Source organism: Sceloporus undulatus, chromosome 1 (genome assembly GCF_019175285.1).
Source record: "Sceloporus undulatus isolate JIND9_A2432 ecotype Alabama chromosome 1, SceUnd_v1.1, whole genome shotgun sequence".
NCBI lineage: Eukaryota > Metazoa > Chordata > Lepidosauria > Squamata > Phrynosomatidae > Sceloporus > Sceloporus undulatus.
The window spans coordinates 55060545-55083376 of NC_056522.1; the positions used below are offsets into that span (position 1 = coordinate 55060545).

The 22832-nt window shown below is 39.4% G+C and overlaps 1 protein-coding gene across 2 annotated transcripts in view; it reads left to right on the top strand.

The window, feature by feature from the left end:
* Nucleotides 1-22832, top strand: part of CCDC167 (coiled-coil domain containing 167) — a 56381-nt gene that overhangs the window by 17721 nt on the left and 15828 nt on the right. For both annotated transcript variants that reach the window (XM_042479051.1, XM_042479043.1), the window contains exon 2: nt 18057-18151. In XM_042479051.1, coding sequence (XP_042334985.1) covers nt 18057-18151 — 95 coding nt within the window. The remainder of the gene's footprint in view (nt 1-18056; nt 18152-22832) is intronic.

The following is a 22832-nucleotide window of genomic DNA, read 5'->3' on the forward strand; positions in this document are numbered from 1 at the left end:
TGCTGAACCAGCGTCTGATGTCAGTAATGGACTGGATGAGGGCAAACAAATTGAAGCTTAATCCAGACAAGACAGAGGTGCTCCTGGTCAGTAGTAAGGCAGATCAGGGAATTGGGGCTATGCCTAAGTTGAATGGGGTTACACTCCCATTGAAATCTCAGGCTCGCAGCTTGGGTGTGCTTCTGGACTCCAGTCTGAATCTGGATGCTCAGGTCTCAGCAGTGACCAGGAATGCATTTGCACAATTCAAACTTGTGCGCCAGCTGCACCTATTCCTTGAGATGTCAGATCTGGCTACAGTGACACATGCTTTGGTTACATCCTGTTTGGATTACTGTAACACGCTCTACATGGGGCTGCCTTTCGAAACTGTTTGGAAACTTCAGCGAGTCCAAAATGCTGCAACCAGAATGTTGACTGGAGCCAGTTACAGGGAGCGTATAACTCCTGTATTGAAACAGCTTCACTGGCTACCGGTTTGTTTCCGAGCACAATTCAAAGTGCTGGTTATGACCTATAAAGCCCTACATGGCTTAGGTCCAGACTATTTGAAAGACCGTATCTCCCCATATGAACCACCTAGAGCCCTAAGATCTTCAGAAGGCTTTCTCTTGGTCCCACCATCCCAGGCTCACCTGGTGAGGACCTGAGAGAGAGCCTTCTTAGTGGCTGCTCCTTCCCTGTGGAACTCTCTTCCATGGGAGACTAGGCTGGCCCCTTCACTGCTGGCCTTTCGTAGGCAGGCAAAGACATTTTTGTTTAAACAGGTCTTTTGAGATCTGACAGGTTTGTTTTTATTGGGAGATGAGAGGGTTGGACTTCGACTGTTTAACTTTAACTCTGTATGTTTTAAAATTTTATATTTGTAATTTTTATATTTTTATGATTTTAATATTACAGTTTTAACTGTTGTGTTTATATATGTTCGCCACCTTGGGTCCCATTTTGGGAGAAAGGTGGGATAAAAATAAATAAATATAAATAAATAAATAGGTTGCTTGATTTTTTTTAATGCTTTATGTCTTACTTGTACTTGTATCTTGACTTTTATCATTTCCAGTCTTTGTTGGAAAGGTGGGATATAAATCTGAAAGCTAACCAAATCTTGTAGGAAAGATATATTATGGCCTGTTACAGACTGCCAAAATAAAGCTGCTTCGGGTCTCTTTGGAGGTATGCTATTTAAATGATGCATGGGTCCTAAGAGTCTGGAGGTTGCGCCAAAGCCACACTCCATTCTTAAGCACTGGAGTGCAGCTTTGGTGCAACTTCCGGATTCTTAGGGTGCATGCATCATTTAAACAGCATACCTCCAAAGAGGCACGAAGCAGCTTTACTTTGGCAGTCTGTAACAGGCCTATGATTATTTTCTTGTCTTATCTTCTCCCCCACTCATTTCACAGCCGTCCACACAGACTTGTCTTTTCTAAGCATGCCTTAGTGGGAGCTAATGCTTTACATCTACAGTAGAGTTCAGATGTGCAGCATTTTCAAAGAGCACTCTGTGGAGAGTTTCCTCTAGGGATTCTGTGGAAACTGGATGGATTCACAGAGTCTGTAGTTCTTGTACAAGGAAGAGGCCCTTGGGAAGTTCCTCAGCAACTCTGAGAATAAATGGCAATTCTTGCCTGACTGAATTTTTCCACTCCTCTCTGACTCCTTCTTTCTCTTGCTGCCCACCCCCTCTTTACCTACCACAGGTAGGTGAGGTGAAGCATACACTCTGGGATGAGCCTGTTTTTTAGCATTGAGGCTCACATATTTTCACAGTTGTGCAGGTAATGAGAAGATGAGGGCAGGTATATAACTCCGCTGTGAAGATGTCTGAAAAAATTCCTGTTACCAAAACTCTTTCATCTGCATAGCCATCAAAGGGGCATGAGTTTTAATATTGAAAGGCTATAAGCTCATTCATACATAAGAAATCACAAAGTGACAAATGGATAATTTAATATAGAATAATGTTTGCTGTGGTTGTTTTTTAATTTTTGATTTTTTTAACTGTCATGGTCCATACCAGTAGAATATTCTGGATCTTGAGACTTGACAGTGAAACAGAATCTGAGTTTCTGGTCACATGAGATCCAGTAAACTGAGCCTTGACAACCAGCATGATGTAGTGATTTGAGAGTTGGAGCACAACTCTAGAGACCAGGGTTCATAGAATCATAGAGTTGGAAGAGACCACAAGGGCCATCCCTGCCATGCAGGAAATCCAAATCAAAGCATCCCCGATAGATGGCCATCCAGCCTCCGTTTGAAGACCTCCAAGGAGGGAGACTCCACTACACTCCGAGGAAGTGTGTTCCACTGTCGAACAGCCCTTACTGTCAGGAAGTTCCTCCTAATGTTGAGGAGGAATCTCTTTTCCTGCAGTTTGCATCCATTGCTCCGGGTCCTAGTCTCTGAAGCAGCAGAAAACAAGCTTGCTTCCTCCTCAACATGACATCCCTTCAAATATTTAAACAGGGCTATCATATCACCTCTTAACCTTCTTTTCTCCAGGCTAAACATCCCCAGCTCCCTAAGGTGTTCCTCATAGGGCAAGGTTTCCAGACCCTTCACCATTTTAGTTGCCCTCCTTTGGACACGCTCCAGTTTCTCAATGTCCTTTTTGAATTGTGGCGCCCAGAACTGGACACAATATTCCAGGTGGGGCCTGACCAGAGCAGAATACAGTGGCACTATTACTTCCCTTGATCTAGACACTATACTTCTATTGATGCAGCCTAAAATTGCATTGGCCTTGTTAGCTGCTGCATCAAATTGTTGACTCATGTTCAACTTGTGGTCTACTTGGACTCCTATATCCCTTTCACATGTTGTCTCCTTAAGCCAGGTGTCCCCCATCCTATATCTGTGCATTTCATTTTTTCTCCCTAAGTGCAGTACCTTACATTTCTCCCTGTTGAAGTTCATTTTGTTAGCTGTGGCCCAGCTTTCTAGTCTATTCAGGTCATTTTGAATTTTGATCCTGTCCTCTGGAGTATTAGCTATTCCTCCTAATTTGGTGTCATCTGCAAATTTGATAAGTATTCCCCCAATTTTTTCCTCCAAATCATTGATAAAGATGTTGAACAGTACTGGGCCCAGGACAGAGCCCTGTGGGACCCCATTGGTCACTTCTCTCCAGGATGAAAAAGTGCCATTGTTGAGCAACCTTTGGGTTCGGCCGGTCAACCAATTACAAATCCACGTAACAGTTGCCTTGTCTAGCCCACATTTTACAAGCTTGTTTGCAAGAATGTCATGGGGAACCCTGTCAAAGGCCTTACTGAAATCAAGATATACTATATCCACAGCATTCCCTTCATCTACCAAGCTAGTAATTTTATCAAAGAAAGAGATCAGATTTGTCTGGCGTGATTTGTTTCTCTGAAACCCATGTTGACTTTTTGTGATTATGGAATTGCTTTCTAGATATTCACAGACTCTCTGTTTAATGATCTGCTCTAGAATCTTTCCTGGTATTGATGTCAGACTAACTGGCCGATAATTGTTTGGATCCTCTTTCTTCCCCTTTTTGAAGATGGGGACAACGTTTGCCCTCCACCAGTCTGCTGGGATCTCTCCTGTTCTCCCAGAGTTTTCAAAGATTATTGCCAATGGCTCCGATATTACATTTGCCAGTTCTTTTAATACCCTTGGATGTAGTTCATCTGGTCCTGGCGACTTAAATTCATTTAGATTAACAAGGAATTCCTGTACTATCTCTTTACTTATTTTGTGCTGAAATTCCCCTATTCTGTCCTCTGCTCCTTTATCTTCAGGTTGAGTCAAATCCCTGGTTGGCCATGGAAACCATATCTCAGCTTCAAAGGAAAGCAAAGGGAACCCCCCCCTTCTGAATAATTGTTGCCAAGAAAACCCTGTGATAGGGTCTCCATGTCAGAAGTGACTTGAAGGCAGACAACAACAATAAACTGAACCTTAATCCTGATGGGATGGAGATGCTGTTGGCTGAGGGTCTCCCTGATCCAGAGGATAGTTTGTTATTTGTTCAGGATGAAGCTTCAGTTCCGCATAAAAATTAGATTAACAGTCCTAATCAGCACATGGCTCTGGATGTGTAGTCCATGTTCTCCCATCACCTGGCAGCTGCCAACACCAGAAGGGGTTCTTTTTGTTGTGTACCAGTGGGGAGGGGTGGGAGGAGGGTTGTTCAAACCAAGGAAAAGCAGCTGGTTTCAGCTGAGTTGGCGCAAGGGGGATGAGGGTGTGTTTTCAATAGAATGCACTCACCTTTTCCTTCCCTCAGGAGCTAGAAAAGCTGCATCTTCATGGTCTGAAGAGCTTTCCACTTCTGACCCTCACCAATATGTGACAGTTGCCTGGGGTGGTGGAAGGTTTTTGGATGAAGAACAAGGGAAAGTGATCTGCGCTCCATCCAAAATGTGCATGTATGTCACTAACAGGGTGGTGGCCTATGACATTGCTGAAGTCCCAAGTGGCTTCAGTGGCAGGAAGCCAATTGCAGCTAGTTTACCAGCTGCATTCATCCTTAGACTGATGTTAATAAAGTCTTTGGTAAAGCACATGGAGCTGCCCTTGAAGATAGTTCAGAAACTGCAGTTAGTTAAAATATGGCAGCTAGATGACTTCCGGTGCTGGCTATGGTGGTGTGAGGAGAAGTCTGCAGGGCTCTGCAAACTTTCTCACTGTGTGCGGCATCAAAGGCAGTCATAAATTCCAGAGACTCCTGATTTATGAGATCCCTGGCACGGGATTCACAAAGAGCCTCACGAAGGTCAATCCCAGCCGAAAAACCCAGAAGAAAGGGTAAGGAAAAGAAGGCGAAAAGGCAAGGCAAAGGGGATCAGAGATCTGAGGCTTGGGAGCGCGGAGACCGGGGGCAGACTAGCCGCCCGTTAAATTGCAGTGAACCATAAGAGCGGAGGAAGCACTGCCACCAGCACTAAGAAATCTCTATCAAAATTACTTGGGCAAAAGTCCAGTCTTAAAATTTTGGATCTCACAGTGTGTAGTACTGAAATAGTATATCAGAATAGATATTTGCTAAAAAGAGAAGCATTGAACCTGAACTGTTCCCACAAAGAAAAAGAAAGAAGAGTGAAAGTTAAAGTGGAGGAAAGAGGGCTGGGAAAAAGCGATTTTGGTTTGAAGCAGATATAACTTTGTGGCAAGGAGATTAGCAGCAAGGAAAGGAGAGGGGGGAAATTTTCTTTGTTCTTACAAGATTGGACAAATCTGTGACTTGTGATTTGGATTATAAATATTTTACAAAACCTCTCTCCCTCTCTTATGTATGGACTAGAACTAATGTTAATTCTTGGACATAAATAAGTACGAAAAAGGGAAATTAATTATAGTCATAAAAGATATATCGGATCCTGAAACTAAAGTTATTATAATTATATATCTGGAAATCATTGCTGAGATACAAGGACTGTTGTAAGAGTCTCCAGCTGGGTGACTACAAACTCAAGGTCAAATTTGTGGATTCAGATTGATAAGAAAGACAAAACAATTACTACCAAGACAAGACATTTAACATCTTAAGATGAATACCAGAAATCAGTCCAAATTATATAGGAGACCATCTATGGACTTTAATAATAGAGGGAATGACCAGTCAAATGTTCTAGAGGAAATTAAAAATATGACAGCCAAGTGGCAAAAGGAAATGAGGGAGGAAATTAAAGATTTACAGACTGATGTAAAATCTGAATTGATAGAGATGAATAAAACTATGGACCAGATTGTAAATGTTCTTAAAAAGCTGGACACAAGAACAGAAAAAATGGAAGGGAATGTAAAAGATCTGGAAGACAAGACAGATAGACTGACATGAGCAATTAAAAGCACAAGATGAAAGAGATTTAATGGATTTGAAAATGAGGGAAAGCTCATTGAAATTAAGAGGTTTAAAGGAGGAAAAGGATGAGGACTTGTATAAAACAATTATCCCTCTTTTGGAAGAAATTACAGATTTAGGCAAAAATCTTATAGAATGGGAGATCGACAGAATTTTCCAAATCTCCTCATCCTGGGCTATGGAAAAAAAATTGCCACGGGACATCGTAATTCAATTTGGGCGTAGAAAACTTCGGGATATGATTCTGCAAAGAGACTTTGAAAAGGAATTAAAAATTGGAGATTGCCAAATCAAAAATTTATAGGGATATTCCCTTGAGACTACTGAGGAAAATACGGGACTACAGCTTCTTGGTCAGACAATTAAAAAGATGTGGAATTTCTTACAGCTGGGAAAAAACAGAGGGAGTATCATTCCAATACAAGGATAGATGGTATAAGATAAACTCCCTAGACAAAGACAAAGACTTCTGGGCGAGACATAGAAAAGAACTGGAAAAGAATGACTGAGGTGACAGAGAATGAGAAAGAAGAAATGAAAGTCCAATACCAGTAGATACAGGAGGAGAGGAAAGTTTTGAAGAAGATCCACAAGGAGCAACTGGGGGAGAGAATTGAAGAAGTGACGATTTAAAGGACATTGAGCTCTGGATTAAAGTTGATACAAATTTGAAAATAAGAAATATATAATTGTTATAATTTAATTTGAATTGGTGGGAAATTAAAAATAAAAATAGAAAACAAAAAAAATTGAAATAATAAATTTAGTTAAAAATTTAAAACAAAAAAAAAATGAATATTATTTCATGGAACGTAAAAGGAATTAATTCGGCACCAAAACGAAGTAAGATTTTTCATTATTTGGAAAAATTAAATAATGATATAATCTGTTTACAATAAACAAAAATTAAGAAGGGGGAGGAAAAATATTTGAAAAATAAAAAATTTGGAGAAAAGTTTGTATCAACCAATCAGAAAAGGAAAAAAGGTGTTGTTTTATATGTTAAATCAACAATTATGGCCAAGCAATTATTTTCTGATAATGAAGGACATTTCATAGTAATTGAAATTTTATTACAGGAACAGAAAATAATGATTGTTGGAATATATGCTCCTACTGAAAATAAGAATAATTTTTTATAGAAAGCTGAAAAATGTAATGATGGAATATGAGTATGATAAAATACTGATGATTGGAGATTGGAATGGAGTGGTAGATCCAAAATTGGACAGAAAATCAAGTAAAAGAAAGAGAATGTTGCAGGGAAAACAACCTAAGAGTTTTTTTTGATTTAATAGAATTTTTTTCATTACAAGATATTTGGAGACTTAAATATGGAGACACCAAAGAATTTACTTTTTATTCACCTAGACATGATTCCTATTCTTGCATTGATATGTGTTTTCTCTCTAAATTACTCTGTAAAAACGTATTGCATATGAAATCACAAGCAAGACATACGTCAGATCACAATTCAATGATTGTTAAGATACATAATAATAAGCATAAATGGTATTGGAGACTGGATGACAATTTGTTACAGGAGGAACAAATCATCAATAAAGCCAAAGAAAGATTGAAACTTTATTTCAAAGAAAATACAACAAAAGATGTAAAAGTAGAATCAATGTGGGAAGCCAGTAAAGCAGTGATGAGGGGGTATTTTATAAAAAAGAACTCGGAATTAAAAAGAAAACAAAGAGAGAAAATAGAAACATTGAACAAAGAAATAAAGGTAAGTGAAATGAAACTAGAAATGACGAAACAAAAAAGGTACCAATCCAAAATGAAATTAAAATGCTTAAAAACAATTAGATTTACTATTAACAACAGAAATTAGAAGGAAATTAGTGATGGCAAGACAAAAGTATTTTGAACAGGCAAACAAAGCAGGCAAATGGTTATACAGATTAAGGGAAAAAACAGAAAAATCTAGGATTACACAAATCAAAGGACAAGGAAACAAAATAGTAACTAAACAAAAGGAGATTAAAAAGGTATTTTGTGATTTTTTCAAAAATCTATATAAAGAAAAAGAAGTTAATTTAGAGGACATACAAAATTTTCTAAACAAATGGAATCCTAAAGAAATTCAACAGGATCATAGGGAAAAATTAAATAAACCGATAAGTAAAGTGGAAATAAAAGAGGCCATAAAAAAGCTCAAAATTAATAAGGCTCCTGGGCCCGATGGTTTTACAGCCATTTATTACAAAAAAAATTTGGAACAGATTAGTTCCCCATTGCAGAAAGTAGTCAATTCACTTTTGTTTTCAAATATACCAAACTCATGGAAGGATGCAAACATTTGTTTAATACCAAAAGAAAATAGAGGTAAATTAGAACCAAAAAATTATAGGCCCATATCTTTATTAAATTTAGATTATAAAATTTTCTCTTATATTTTGGAGGAAAGATTTACAGAAATATTACAAGACTGGATTGGAGAGGAACAGTGCGGATTTCTCTCAGGTAGATATATAAGAGATAACTTGAGAATAATTTTGAATGTTATAGAATACGCTGACAAACATCCAGACAAACAAATAGCCTCAATGTTTTTAGATATAGAAAAGGCACTTGACTGTGTAAATTGGAAATGTATGATGAAGGTGCTAGAGAAGATGAATGTGGGAAACAATTTTACAAAGTGGATTCAAGCAATATATAACTCTCAATCTGCCAAAATTGTAATAAATGGAGAAAAGACAGAACAATTTCCCATATACCTGCAACCTGTTCTCTTGACCCAATTCCTACTTGTCTTCTCATTTCCATAGCTCCCTCTTTTCTGCCCTTGCTTCTCCATATCTTCAATCTCTCTCTCTCTCTCTCTCCAGGCTCCTTCCCTTCAGACTTCAAACATGCTCTCATTTTCCCAGTTCTGAAAAAACCTTCTCTTGACCCCTTCTCTCTGTCTAGCTATCATCCGATTTCTCTTCTTCCCTTTCTTTCTAAAGTCTTGGAACGGGTTGTTTATTCTCACTGTCTTGAGTTTCTTGAAGCCAACTCCATCCTTGATCCCTTTCAGTCTGGTTTCTGCCCAAGGCATTCTACAGAAACAGCTCTCACTAAGATCTCGAATGACCTTTTACAGGCCAAGGCTAATGGCCTCTACTCTGTTCTCATCCTTCTTGATCTGTCTGCAGCCTTTGACACCGTTGATCACTGTCTTCTAGTTGATATACTTTCTGACCTTGGGTTCTCAGACTCTGTTCTCGACTGGTTTAGATCTTATTTGTCAGACAGATCTTTTGCACTAGTTGCAGGTGGTCAGACTTCGTCCTCTGTTCCCTTATCTGTTGGAGTGCCCCAGGGCTCTGTTCTGGGTCCCTTTCTGTTTTCTCTCTACACACTGTCCTTAGGTAAACTCATTAGCTCTTTTGGTTTTTCCTACCATCTGTATGCCGATGACACCCAGTTGTATCTTTCCGCTCCTGACCTTTCTCCAAGGCTTGAACAGCAAGTTTCGTCTTGCCTCACAGCTGTCTCGCAGTGGATGCGCCATCGGCATTTGAAGCTCAACATGTCCAAGACGGAGCTTCTTGTCTTTCCTCCTAAGCCCACCCTTCAACACTCCTTTTCTGTCTCTGTGGACAACATTTCTATTCAACCAGTTCAACAAGCCCGCAGTCTTGGTTTTATCTTTGACTCTTCTCTGTCGTGTATCCCTCAGATCCAGACCACAGCCAAGGCTTGTAGATTCTTCTTGTACAATATTGCCAAAATCCAACCATATCTCTCCACCTGTAATGCCAAGATCCTGGTCCATGCCCTAGTGATCTCACGACTTGATTACTGTAATGTCCTCCTGGCTGGGCTTCCTCTTTCTCACCTCCGTCCTTTAATCTCTGTTCAGCATTCAGCTGCACGCATTATCACTTCCACCCACCGCTCTGACCACATCTCTCCTGTGTTGGCATCCCTTCACTGACTCCCTCTCCCTTTCCGCATTCAGTATAAGCTCCTGCTGTCAACGTTTAAAGCCCTCCATGGGCTGGCCCCTCCTTACTTATCAGACCTTCTTTCTCACCTTCCCACTCGGGCCCTCCGTTCTGGTAGTCAAGGTCTGCTGTCTCAGCCCAGGATTTCCTCTGCCCCATCTCGGATTCACCCCTTTTCACTCTCTGCCCCTCACTCCTGGAACCTTCTTCCTCCAAAAGCAAGAGCCATCACTTCTTTAACCAGCTTCAAAACAGAGTTGAAGACCATCCTGTTCAGAGAAGCGTTCCCAGGCATTGCGTGATTGTCACTTGCTATTTGATGTTCTTTTTGTTACCTGTTTTATTGAACCATTTCCTGTATTACTATGTATTTTATATGTATTATCCTATTATTTTTTAGATTGTATGCCATAGGCAGGTTTACTCATTTATATTTATTATTTTTATGTACAGCGCTGTGCAAATCTACAGCACTATATAAATAATAATAATAATAATAATAATAATATACAGAGGCACTAGACAGGGTTGCCCGTTATCTCCGCTTTTATTCATATGTGTGATTGAATCACTAATTGGAAATCTAAGAAATGAGAAAGAAATTAAAGGAATCAAAATTAAAAAGAAAGAATTTAAGATCAGGGCATTTGCCGATGACTTAGCTTTAACTCTAGTAGATCCATTAGAAAATCTGGAAACATTAAATAAGTATTTGTTAGAATTTGAAAATATTTCAGGCCGAAGGATAGATAAAGATAAAACGACAATAATAACTAAAAATATGATAAAAATAGAAGAAAGGAAAATGGCGGAGAGGACGCGCTTCTCTGTTAGTAAAAAAATAAAATATCTGGGGATTACATTAACAGGGAAAAATTCGGACTTATTCAAAAATAATTACAAGAAAATTTGGGGGAAAATCAAAAGGGACCTAATGAAATGGAAGGATTTAAAATTGTCATTAAATGGGAAAATTGGATCTATAAAAATGAATGTATTCCCGAAATTTCTATATTTATTTCAAACGATCCCCATAATCTATAATGAGAAAGTCTTTAATGATTGGCAAAAAGAAATCTTGAGATATATCTGGGCAGGAAGAAAACCAAGAATTAAAATAAAAACATTACAGGATATCAAAGAAAGGGGAGGATTTGGATTATCAAATTTAAAATTATATTACAGAGCAGCATGCTTAGTTTGGATTCAAGACTGGATGAATTTGGAAAATACAAATTTATTAAATTTGGAAGGGGAAAGGTTAAGATTCGGATGGCATGCTTATTTATGGTTTGAAAAAGAAAAAGTAAATGGAGATTTTAACAATCATTTTATTAGAAAACTCTTATTAAAAGTATGGAAGATGTATAAGGAAAGATGTTCACCAAAAACACCGATCTGGATCTCTCCACATGAGGCTATGTATAGTAAAGGAAATTTTATGGAGAATAGATGGATAAAATTTGGCGATTTAATTAAATATCAGAATGATCAAATTCAAATTCTAACGCAAGAAGAATTGGAAGAATAAGGATTTAAGGGCCATTGGTTATTATTTAGACAATTAAGGGAAAAATTAAAAATAGAAATTAAAAAAATGGGATAGAAAGAAATCTAAAAGAATTAGAAAAAATCTTAGTTAATGAAAAATATCAAACCCTTTCAAAAATATACAAAATATTATTAAAATGGGAAACAGAGGAAGAATTCATTAAGGAGACCATGATTCAATGGGCAAAAAATATTGGCTATAATATAGATATAGACAAATGGGAAAAGGTCTGGAAAAGCACAAGTAAAATTTCATTGGTGCAAAATATAAGAGAAAACATTTTAAAATTGCATCATAGATGGCATTTATCGCTGGCAAAATTATCAAAAATGTATTAAAAATGAGCCCACATTGTTGGAAATGCCAGAATGAAATTGGATCCTTTTATCATCAATGGTGGACCTGTAAAAAAGCTAAAAATTTCTGGAAAATAATACATGCAGAGATTGGGGAAAAAATTGAATGTGAAAATAAAAATGACCCCAGAATTATATTTACTAACTATGATAGAGAATATAAATATGAACAAATCAAAAGAAAGATTGTTATTTTACATGATAATAGCTGCAAGGTTAGAATATGCTAGAATGTGGAAAAATCCCTCTACTCCAGCACTGCAAGGCTGGCTAATTAAATTATTGGAATTGGCTAATTTAGATAAACTGACATGTCTTTTGAGCATGAATAATAAGGATATCTTTGTACAAAGCTGGGAACAGATGATAACATATGTAAGCAAGAAATATGGTGAAAAATGTGTTGGGGATTTAAAGATTGAATATGTTTTAAATAATTTAAAGTAGTTACTATAAGAAGATTTTACTATAAGTATAGGTAGTTAAGTGTAGGATTATGAGACTTAAGTGAAGATCCTTGAATTTATTGTTAACGGTGACATTATTTATGAAGCAAGAAGATATACCAGAATTGTGGTGGAGAAAGGAAGTTCCTTTTTTTAAAAAAATTCTTTTCTTTGCCTCTTTTCCCCTCCTTTCTCTTTTTGTTTTCTTTTTTCTACTTATTTTGTACTTCTGTATTTCTGTTAATAAAGAGAGAGAGAGAGAGAGAGAGAGAGAGAGAGAGTATGGCAGCTAGATGATTAACAAGGACTGAGGTCTTGCCAAACAGCTGAACTAGCTCCCAATGCACATCCAGGCTCAATTCAAAACACTGTTTCTAACCTTCAAGACTCAAAATACAGCAGGCAACATATTTTGAATGAGTAACCAAAAATGTATGGTTGCATGTCAAAGCTCTGAGAGTCTTGTTCCTGACCTCATTCTGCATCTTTGAAATGTAGCATGAAGATAAGAACAAACAACTGTCTCTCTTCGACTTAGAATTAGTGAGAAGCAGCAAAAGTGTGTCCACTTTCCATTCCTGCCAGTTAATTCAACCACCAGCCACCTGACAAGAGTAGATACAAGATAATGAGCCTCCATTGTCCCACCCATGGTGGGGTGCTCATCTAGAAGAGGTTGGAAAGCCAATTTCAACCAATGAAAATTTTAAAAGCTGCAGAGTTACTAATCTCTTAGGAATCTCAAGGAAAAGCAAATTGAGTATTTAGAGGGCTTTCTGATGCTGCTATTCTACTAATAACAGTAATCTTAAAGACAGTAGCTGTGTTAATCTGGATTGGCATGCAAAAGGATATTGTAGCTCCTTTGAGACTAACTGGGAGAAAGAGTTTTGTATATGTTTTCATAGACAGAGTCTACTCTCTCCCTCTGATGAAGGATACTCCATCTATGAAAGCTTATGTTACAAAACTCATTCTCTCAATTAGTCTCTCAATTATAGGTGTAGAGACAACTTTCCACTTCTCTCCTCTAGCTCGAAATCTATGATAAGTAGTGGAGAAATATCAGCTTTCTCTACCAGGTAAGCTGGAGCTCCAGCTGCTTAGCTGGTAAACACAGAAGGCTTCATGTCTTTACCTGAAAGCCAAAGAAAGAAGCTAGAGGTTTGACTTGATGCTCTGCCTGAACCCAGGTATAAAATGAATCATGGGTTTCTCTCTATGTTTGGTCATGGGTTGGAGGCATGGATCAAAGGAGTGCTTCTGTTGGACAGAATGAGACAGTCACTTCAGACAGAAGATGCAAGGTGGACTAATGTTTTCATGTGCCTTGGTTTTGATAGGTGGTTTCAAGTTGCCTATTTTTATCCTGCAGCTCCACTTGGATTGTTTTGATGAACTTTTTAAATTATTTTATGGACACTGCTGTGTGAGTATAGAAATGCTTTGAATAAATAAAGGTTCTTGCTCTATTTTCCTTGCTTTAGAAAGTTACCTTTTTCAGACTCCACATTTCATAACACAAATCTCCTCATCTTACTGGCCACAGATAACTTCTGCTTCCACAACCAGGTTTATTCTTAAAATAGTAAGTTGTCTGGGAGACTGATAGAGACAAAGCTTGACCATGCTTACTGAAATTCTGGGTACTGTCATTCAAAGAAGTAATCTTCTCAAATTCTGAATAGAGATCTCTGAAAGACTGCTAGCCATCATGGCTATAGGGAACCTCCAGATTCAGTTTGCCATTCATTTTTTCCTCCAGCTAGAGACTTTGAAGCGATGGAAGAATACTACTGCAACTGTTTTCTAATAATAGATATTTATATAGCACACTCTAGATTTTTAAAGTGATTCACTTATTTTATATACTTAATCCTTAGAACAGATGTGCAGGGTCATCCACCACCATGCTCTTCACGCCATCCTGCTTTCTATTGCTGTATCGTTTTTCCTTCTCTGTGCCTTGCCTGAGGCTGCATTTACTTGCATTCCTTCACCCAAGTGTAAGAATAGCTAATTAGCTGAAAACTGAGCAATAAAGTGGTTAATCACAGGATCAGTAGAATTGATTTCCCAGTGTAATGATTGGAAAGGATAACTTTTCTTACCAGGTTGTTTCTTTTTTCCCGGGGATGGGCAACTAGCATCCATACTGTAGGAAGAAATGTCTCCTGGTAAACTGGAATCAATACATCTCATTGTTCTAATGGGAGAGCCAATCTAGATGGGTGCTTGGCCAGTCTCAGCCTGGTTTCTTGCTGTTTGCACACAACATCACATGCAGTACCGAAAGGAATGGGAAAGGGAGGAGGTACTGATTGACAAAGCTTTTTCACTAGCTTATCAAACAGTATAGGCTCCCCTTCCTGTGCTCATGGATGCCCATAGCAGTAGCTCAGTGACAGAGTTTAGAATACTGTACAGATCTTTCTGTCTTCAGTTTCTGGAATCTCCTGGTAAAGAATGTCAGGTACCTGGGCTGGTGAAGGTGTAGCATATGGCTAAATCAGGAGAGAGCAACTTTATCAAGTCTGGGAGCCATGTTTATGCCTCAGAACACTCTGGTGGATGGAAAGTCCACTTTGGTTCTGAAAAACAGGTTATTTTTATGTTAAACTGTAAAGAGCAGCTTTGCAGCCTGTTGCTGCGCTCAGAGGCTTCCTGAAACAGCAATTCATTCTCTTTTGGGAGCCAGGAAAAGGCCAGTTTGGGGATCCTGGAGGTTTTGAGGGCCATAAAAACATCATTGGGAGCTGCACTGGGTTATATGGATCAGTAGTTCCAGTAGTTTAAAGTTGCTGCTTCTTTTAAGCAAAATCATACATCACTTCTATCCAAAATGGATAGAACCAGAGCCTGGAAATGTTACTTTTTTTGGACTAGAACTCCCCAAACCCCCTGAAAGAGGGGCATTTCCAGGCTCTGGATAGGAACTTTTTCCTGATGCTTCACCTGTAGGATAGCAAGACAGGGCATTCCCCCTGGGTTCAGAATGAGCAGGATTCCCTATGCATTTCCCCATAGGAACTGTCTCAGCATGGAGGCATTCTTCCCATCCTTGATTATTCCAGCTCTTGTGCTTTAGCTGTTCTTCCCTCTCCCTCCCTTTCTCTCTCTTGTCTCTCCACTTTACTGGAAAATAAATTAGCAGACTAATTAGATGACTATCTTAAGCAGCCAGCAGTTGCTTCCTGCCACAACTCCAGCTGAATACAAGATGATCACAGCGTTCAGAGTATCCACTTGGGACTCAGAATTGCCCTAGTTAATTTGCCTGCTCCACCTGAGGCAGGTCCCTGGGTCACTTCCAAAGTCAGTTTTGGGGGACTATGTGTGGCTGTGTGATGAGATAAAATAGTGACAAAGGTAGTACAGTTGATCTCCTTTCCTGAGGAAAATGCAAGGAGCTGTACATCTACCTCCAAATTTGTTTCAGCTGAATTTCAGTTAAGCAATGGGCAGATGCTGGTAGTGTTAGTTGCCTGATGCTTCATACATTTTGTCATAGTGTTATATGTGACGTTAAAGGATCATATAAGGCGCAGCAATTAAATTATCTCTCTGTGTACAGATACAATCTTTACAGCATCAAGCAAGTTCAGACAAGTCTGTCCTGGATCCCAGAAGGATACAGTTAATTATTTAGAATATAAATTTATTAGAGTGACTAACAAAACAGAGTATTTGAAACAGAAATATTATGGCAAGATGTTCTGGCTTCTTCTTCTTCAGTCACTCTGTTCCCAAGTTGTACTGAGAGCAGTTCAAGGGGGAAACCCCAACATCTTGCCATAATATTCAAATATTTCTGCTTTGTAAATAGCTGAAATAAATAGATGAATAAACACACACAGATACACTACTCCTGAAATCCAGCACAAGATGCCATTTGCTTTTCAATCTGTGTACTGTTGGCAAATGAACATTCTTGCCTTCATCTGGTTCTAGTCATGCTCAGCTAATAGCGGTTCAGAGATGGAGGGTGTATGTCGGCACCATAAGATCCACTTTTGTGAAATATACCATATATACTCAACTATAAGTCTACCTCGTGTATAAGTTGAGGGCAGGTTTTGGGGCCCAAATTATGAAATTTGATATGACTGATGTATAAGTCGAGGGTAAAACTTAGAAGCATGCAACAAAGGATTTAAAAAATGAATGAATGGAAAATGATGCCAGAGAATGCTACTGTTTTCCTGTCCAAGCATTCAAAAAGGCCAGAAGCAGCACCATAGTGGAGACAAAAGAGAGTGTTGGTACTTCTTTTGGATTGTCCCGAGAGGGACTAAGCTCTCACCTTTTGCCACTCTACACAGAGAGGGTTCCTATTTTGAGTTAAGGTATAGCACTTGCATTGACCCATGGATAAGTTGACCCAGGTTTTTTTGGGTCAATTTTTTGATTCAAATTTCTACTTATACATGAGTATATACAGTAGATATATATCTGTATCACTTGTGCATTTGTGTAAACCACGTGCTGTTAGTCTAAGCCGCTGTTGGATTGGGACTTATTTCTGTTTGCTTGAGAACAGATGGTTTTCACAGCCTTTCGTAAGATGGATTGTCTCTGTAATGTATAGCAGCCCTTAACATGTTATTTTAAAAGAATTTACAGATAACATTTCAGTGCCAGCCTGAAATTATTATTGTTGGGAACCGGTTATTTTTTCTCTTTTTGTAGAGTTCCTTCAGACAGTGATTAGTGGGATGTTTTACTGCATGCGGAGCAATAATTATAATTAATGTGAGGCTCACTTATTCCTTGACCTGTGTATTGTATTAGTCCCAATCCCATCTCAAAACAAACTTGCCCTGTTATTTATGTGCCCCCTGCCTCATGTTTTTCTGCCATCTTCCCTCATTTTAAAACAGAGACAGATTCTTTGGAGTGTTCCAATATTGTAGTACATGCTAGGTACTGAAGTGAACCTCCAGATGTTGTTGGACTACTGTGCCCATCACTCCAGCCAGCATAGCTAATGGTGGAAGTTGTAATCCAACAGCATTTAAATGACTAGATCTGAAAAGAAAGTCACATGCCTAGGTTGAGTATCTGAAGCCCTAGTCAGCAACCTATTTTACTGAAAGCCCACTTTGAGGAACAGATGCTGAGCAATGGGTAAGCCTTCCTTTTATCCCTGGAGGAGACAACCAGCAGTTTTAATTGCCATGGCAACTACTCCTTTCATACATTTCTGTCCCTCTGGATTGGTAATTAGGTTCTGGAGTGAAGTGGTATTTTTCAGGTGGCTGGATAGTGTCCTGGGGATTCAAGGTACTGATCTCTTGTCTAAACGGTCCCCTTTCTTCGTTTTCCTAAGGCTGCTGGTTGCCAACTAAGAAATTCCACTTGTTTTGCTTTAAAAACCTGGAGTGCTTGGGAAAGTTACTTTTTTGCATTTCAGCTTCCAGAATACTTTCAGCAGCAGGGCTACCAGCCAACACTGCCAGTGCCAATTGGGAGATTCAGGGAATCACAGTGCAAAAAAGTATTTTTTTTCCTAGCTTTGCCTTGGAGTTAGTACAAAAATTAAATTGAATTTGGGCCTTATACTTATGTCTGCTTGAAAGGAGGGATAAGTGGAGTGTGTGTGTGTGGTGTGTGTGCGTGCGCACACACCTTCAAGTCACCTGTGAGCGTATGGTGACCCCATGAATTTCATAGAGTTTTCTTAGGCTAGAAATGGTTTTGCCAGTTCCTTCCTCTAAAATATAACCTACAGCACCTGGTATTCATTGGTGGCCTCCCATCGAAGTATGAACCAGGGCTGACCCTGTTTAGCTTCCAAGATCAAATGGGAACCCGTGTCTTTCCAGTCTTTAATTAAATTATGGTATCTTGTTTCCTGGGGTTGAGCATTTGAGCTGTGATTGAACAGCCTATCATTCTTTGTGTGGTTTTTGTGTGTTTCAGGTAGATAGCCTGGAGGACAAGTTGACCCAATGCAGAGAGGCCTTGGAAGAGGTGGATTTTAAGCTACGGAGAGAAGAACTGACTCCTGAGAGAAGGTACTTCGTGGGAATATATTCCTCTTTCTAGAGCTGCAAGTGTCTGTAGCTCTTGTAAGCCACTGCTGGGTTTGTTAATGATAAACAACTCACGCCAGAGCAGAGATTTAATACACTTTCCCATCCAAAAAGTTTGCTCTAAAAGGAAGCAGTTTTGAATAAGAAAAATGAAATCAGTGTATTACTGAATCATCCTCTTTGTTGTTCTTCCTGTCTCTCATATCTGCCCATTGTGAATGCACTCAGAGCCTTAATATACTTTTAGGTTTTTTCACTTCAGTTTTCTTCCTTTTAATATTTGACGATTGCTTAAAGCTTGAGCACCACAAAAATAATTTCTCTCTGCTTTGTAACTGCTTGGGGAATTAGCCTAGATTTGCTGACCACCTGTTGCTTAGTAATGCCAGATTTTGTGCTGAGCTTTATCTTCTAATAAATCAATACATTGGCAATGCACTGTGCATACATCTAGTATTCTAAACAAAAACAAAATAAGGACCAGCATGTGTTCACCAAGAGTTTCTAAAATAAGCCCAAATAGGAAATGTGTCAGCACATATGCCAGCTTCAGTTCTCGTGACTGAAGTTGGCCTATATGCAGAAATATTTCATGTTTGTAGTTGTTTTATCTTCCCATATCAAACCTTGATGCACGTTTTCTGGATTTTATTTTGTTGTGGTTTTGTCCTTTCCAAATGAAACAACTGCTTTCACTCTTCAGATCTACAGTTGATTGTAATCACAGTTTGGAAAAGTTATTTTGGGGGGAGGGAGAGGGAGCATCAACAACAAGCTGGTCTTCCTGGCTATGGGATTCTTGAATTTGTATCCCAAATATACATTTTCAGGCCTTATGGAGGTGAGGAGGTATTATATCAATTTCAATCCCCCGCTTGATGGAGAAGTCGAGAGCTAGAGCATCCCGAAAAGGCAGGGCCAGATTAAAGTGGTTGGGTCCCAGGAAACAGTTTCCAAAGCATGGTCCCATTATAGCATATGTGTGAGCACCTGTTTAGGATTCCAGGAAGGGCAGCTCTGGATGTCACTTCTTGTATGGGACCTAGCTGGCATGATGGGGAAGATGGGAGTTTCAGAGATAGCTGTGCCAATGAAGCACCCATCCTTCCCTTTTTTTATACAGTAGTTGGGAAATGGGGCCAAGTTGGGTAGTAATCATACCTACCCCTGGGGAGTATGGGAGAGAAAATGGTCATTACTCTTCCTCTCTTCAGGGCTGTCTCTCTCTTCACAGCAACACAGTACAAGAAATATGCGTGCACAGTGCCAGAAGTAGCATCTGTTGCTATTGTTCCTGGAGAAATTGTTGCTATTGTTCCTGGAGCAGTTTATTCCAATTGTGCCATTAACAACAGGTAGCTGATCAGCCTCTGCTTGAAGGCCTCCAGCAGTCCTAAGTACCTGCTGATATTGTCAAGCTGCTCTTACTATTAAGAAGTTTCTCCCAAAGTTCAACTGAAATATGTCGTCCTATATCATTTAAGCTCCTTTATGCTTGCCCTCTCTTCTGGGCTGAATGAGTCTTTGCCTCATCTGTGCAACCCCAATTGAAATGTTTGAAAAGAATTTCATATTTTCTCTCTTCCAGCATTTAGTGCTTTCCACCTTTCCACAAGTGACTTGTTTTCTTCACCTCTCTTTATTTCGCCGTTGTTGTTGTCCTCCTCTGTACTCATTCTAATCTGTCTGCCTCCTTCTTGAAGATCTGGATGTATCATTCTCTATTAGCTTGGTCTAGTGTAAGATAAAGTGGAACCATTATTTCTCATGACCAGGTTTCTGAGTTAGACTGCAGTGAAGGAGTAGATTAGGTAGGATGATGCATTTCAAGTCTTTTAGCAATCTCTCAGTTTGCAGGTAGGGCTGTGTGTATTTTGCATATGCATGTGGGTTTGTTTTGTTTTGTCTTTGCACTTTTTGTGGCTTTGCTAAATATGAGGGGCATCAAGGAGCTGTATAGAGCACTGAATATGTACTTGCTGATCACTAGAATAATAGCAATATAGCAACAGCAAGTACATTTCTATACCGCTTATCAGTAAACATTTCCTAAGCAGTTTACTTTTCTGTTTTACCAGTTTTACAGTGTGTAAGCCAGTTGCCCCCAACAAGCTGGGTACTCATTTTACTGGCCTACAAAAGGTTGGAAGACCAAGTGGACCTAGGAGCCTTGCCTTGGATTGAACACACCCTTGTGGCTGCAGTACTGGCATTTAAGCACTGCGCCACTAGGGCTCCCTTAGAAGTTTTTGAGAAAACATCAGGAACATCAACTTGACCCTTCTCTTGAGCGTCTTTTATAACCCTCCCACAGCTGCTTTCCCTCAAAGGAATGGCTGGCAATTGCAACAGGAGGAAGATTAAGCAGTACTTGCTACCTCCCATCACTAGTCCCAGCTCCAGCTAACCTAGCAGTTCAAAAGCATGTAAAAATGCAAGTAGATAAACAGGTAGCACTTTGGTGGGAAGGTAATAGTGTTCCATGCGCCTCGACATTTAGTCATACAGTGGTGCCTCGGGTTACGAAAATAATTCGTTCCGCGGCCCCTTTCGTAACCCGAAAAGCCTTCGTAAGCCGAATTGCCATAGGCGCTAATGGGGAAAAGCCGCGATTCCGTGCGAAAAAGCCGAAAAAAGCACCAAAAGTTTTTTCGTAACCCGAAAAAACATTCGTAACCCGAAACAATGATTCCCTATGGGATTTTTTCGTATCCCGAAAATTTCGTAACCTGGGTATTTCGTAACCCGAGGTACCACTGTACTGGCCACATGACATGGAGTCGTCTTTGACAATACTGGCTCCCCTGGCTTAGTAACGGAGATGAGCACCACCCGTACAGTCAGATATGACTAGACAGTCACATCAAAGGGCAAAACCTGTACCTTTTACATGCTACTTCTCTGCTTCAATTTCTTCCTTGCTTTGCAGCTGTTTAATGAAGATTCAGTTCTGCTGATAGATGTGTAAATTTGACCTTATATATCTTATGAGAATTTCTATGCACTTTCATGCCTGGTTTTGCTACCACAGGGACTAAAAATATTATTTTTAAAAAAACTGAAGCAGACATTAACAGGAAATTACTTCACAAATATTAAGGCCTAAATTTGATTCTTTAATCCCAACTAGAGGAGACCCATATGATTTACCTATGTGTTGATTTACTATTGAAAAATAAATTAAGTAGAGTCTTGCTGAAATTGGAACTAGCAAGTGGAGTTAGACCTATATCTTTCTTCCAGTTGTAAATCTTTTACCAGCTTCCTCCTCAGCCTAATCTTAAAAGATATGTCAAAACACTGTCAAAACATTATAACTGCCCATTTTTGTTATTTTGGAAACACAGGCATAGCCAGTGGAATAGCTGTTCCTTTACCAGTGTCAAAATCTGGATCTACATTATTCAAAACACATGTATAGATTGAGAATTGACAGCTGGCTAGGAGATGGCATTCAAAAAAAGAGCAGTGTTTTCCAAGCTCTGATTAATATTGGATCCACAACAAATTCAGTGTTTAAGATGTAGGCCTAAGGAGAAGAATTGGGTTTTATTTTGATTGTTGTTTTCTTCTTCCTGTGATTCCTTGCTCTTTTCTTTCATCACACCAATAGTGTTTCGAAAATCTAATCAGCAATTGTCAATATGAGTCACTTAATGACACCCTTCTCTTATAGTAGAATATGAAACACGGGGCTGCCATAATTCTTTATTTATTTCCCAAGCATTAGTTTAGCATATGTGATGGCCACTGCCTTGTACATTGCTCAGCACCCAGCTCTTGTTACTGTCTGTTGGGGGCAGAGCAGTATAATGACTTCATGTTGCACATTCTATTAAATTCTGTGATGAGGAAAAGGAAAAGAAACAGTGGCCAAAATCTTACATGCGTGTTTAGCTATGTGCATGACGTTCTGTGTCTTTCCACCACCTGGCAGCTGTGAAATCCTGGCAAGCACCCTTGCTACTGTTGCTTACCTCTGAGGAAGGGAACAAAGGAGGGGACAGGCAGTTGAGACCATAGTGAATTAGCTGGTCTCAGCTTGGTTGGGGGAAAGAAATGAGAGTGTGCTCTCAGATGGAAAGCATCTGTTTTCTTCCCCCAGGAGCCCAGAGCAGCCAGATCTTCATCAGCTGAATGACATCCCCTTCCCTATGTTCAGCAGCAACTGCCCCTCTTGGGGCTTGACTGCTGCTGGACTTGGTTTTTGGACAGAACACAAGGGCAAGAAAGTAGCCCTCTGCACCTCATCCAAAAAGGGATGTATGTGTAAGCTGCACCTAGGCCCATGTAAGTTGCTAACAGGATACCAGCCACTAAGTGACAGCTGCATCATTAAAATCTGTTTCCATCCTAGGAGAACTCATACTGCAAGAGTGGGAAATATTTGGCCCTGCAGAGTTGTTAGACTACATCACCATACTTTACCGACACACTGACCAGGGCTAATGGGACTTTGGACATACCAACGTTAGAAGCTTACACATTACCCAACCCTAAAATATAGTCTGTGGGGGTGGGGACATGGGTGGATTGGTTGGATGGTAAGTTTGGTTGCTTACTGAACGAATTATGAGGAATTTTGCTCCATTTCTTTCAGATCTCCAGAGCTTCCACTGTAATTTTCCCAGTCTCTTCTTTCCACGGGAGCTGTTGAGTTGCT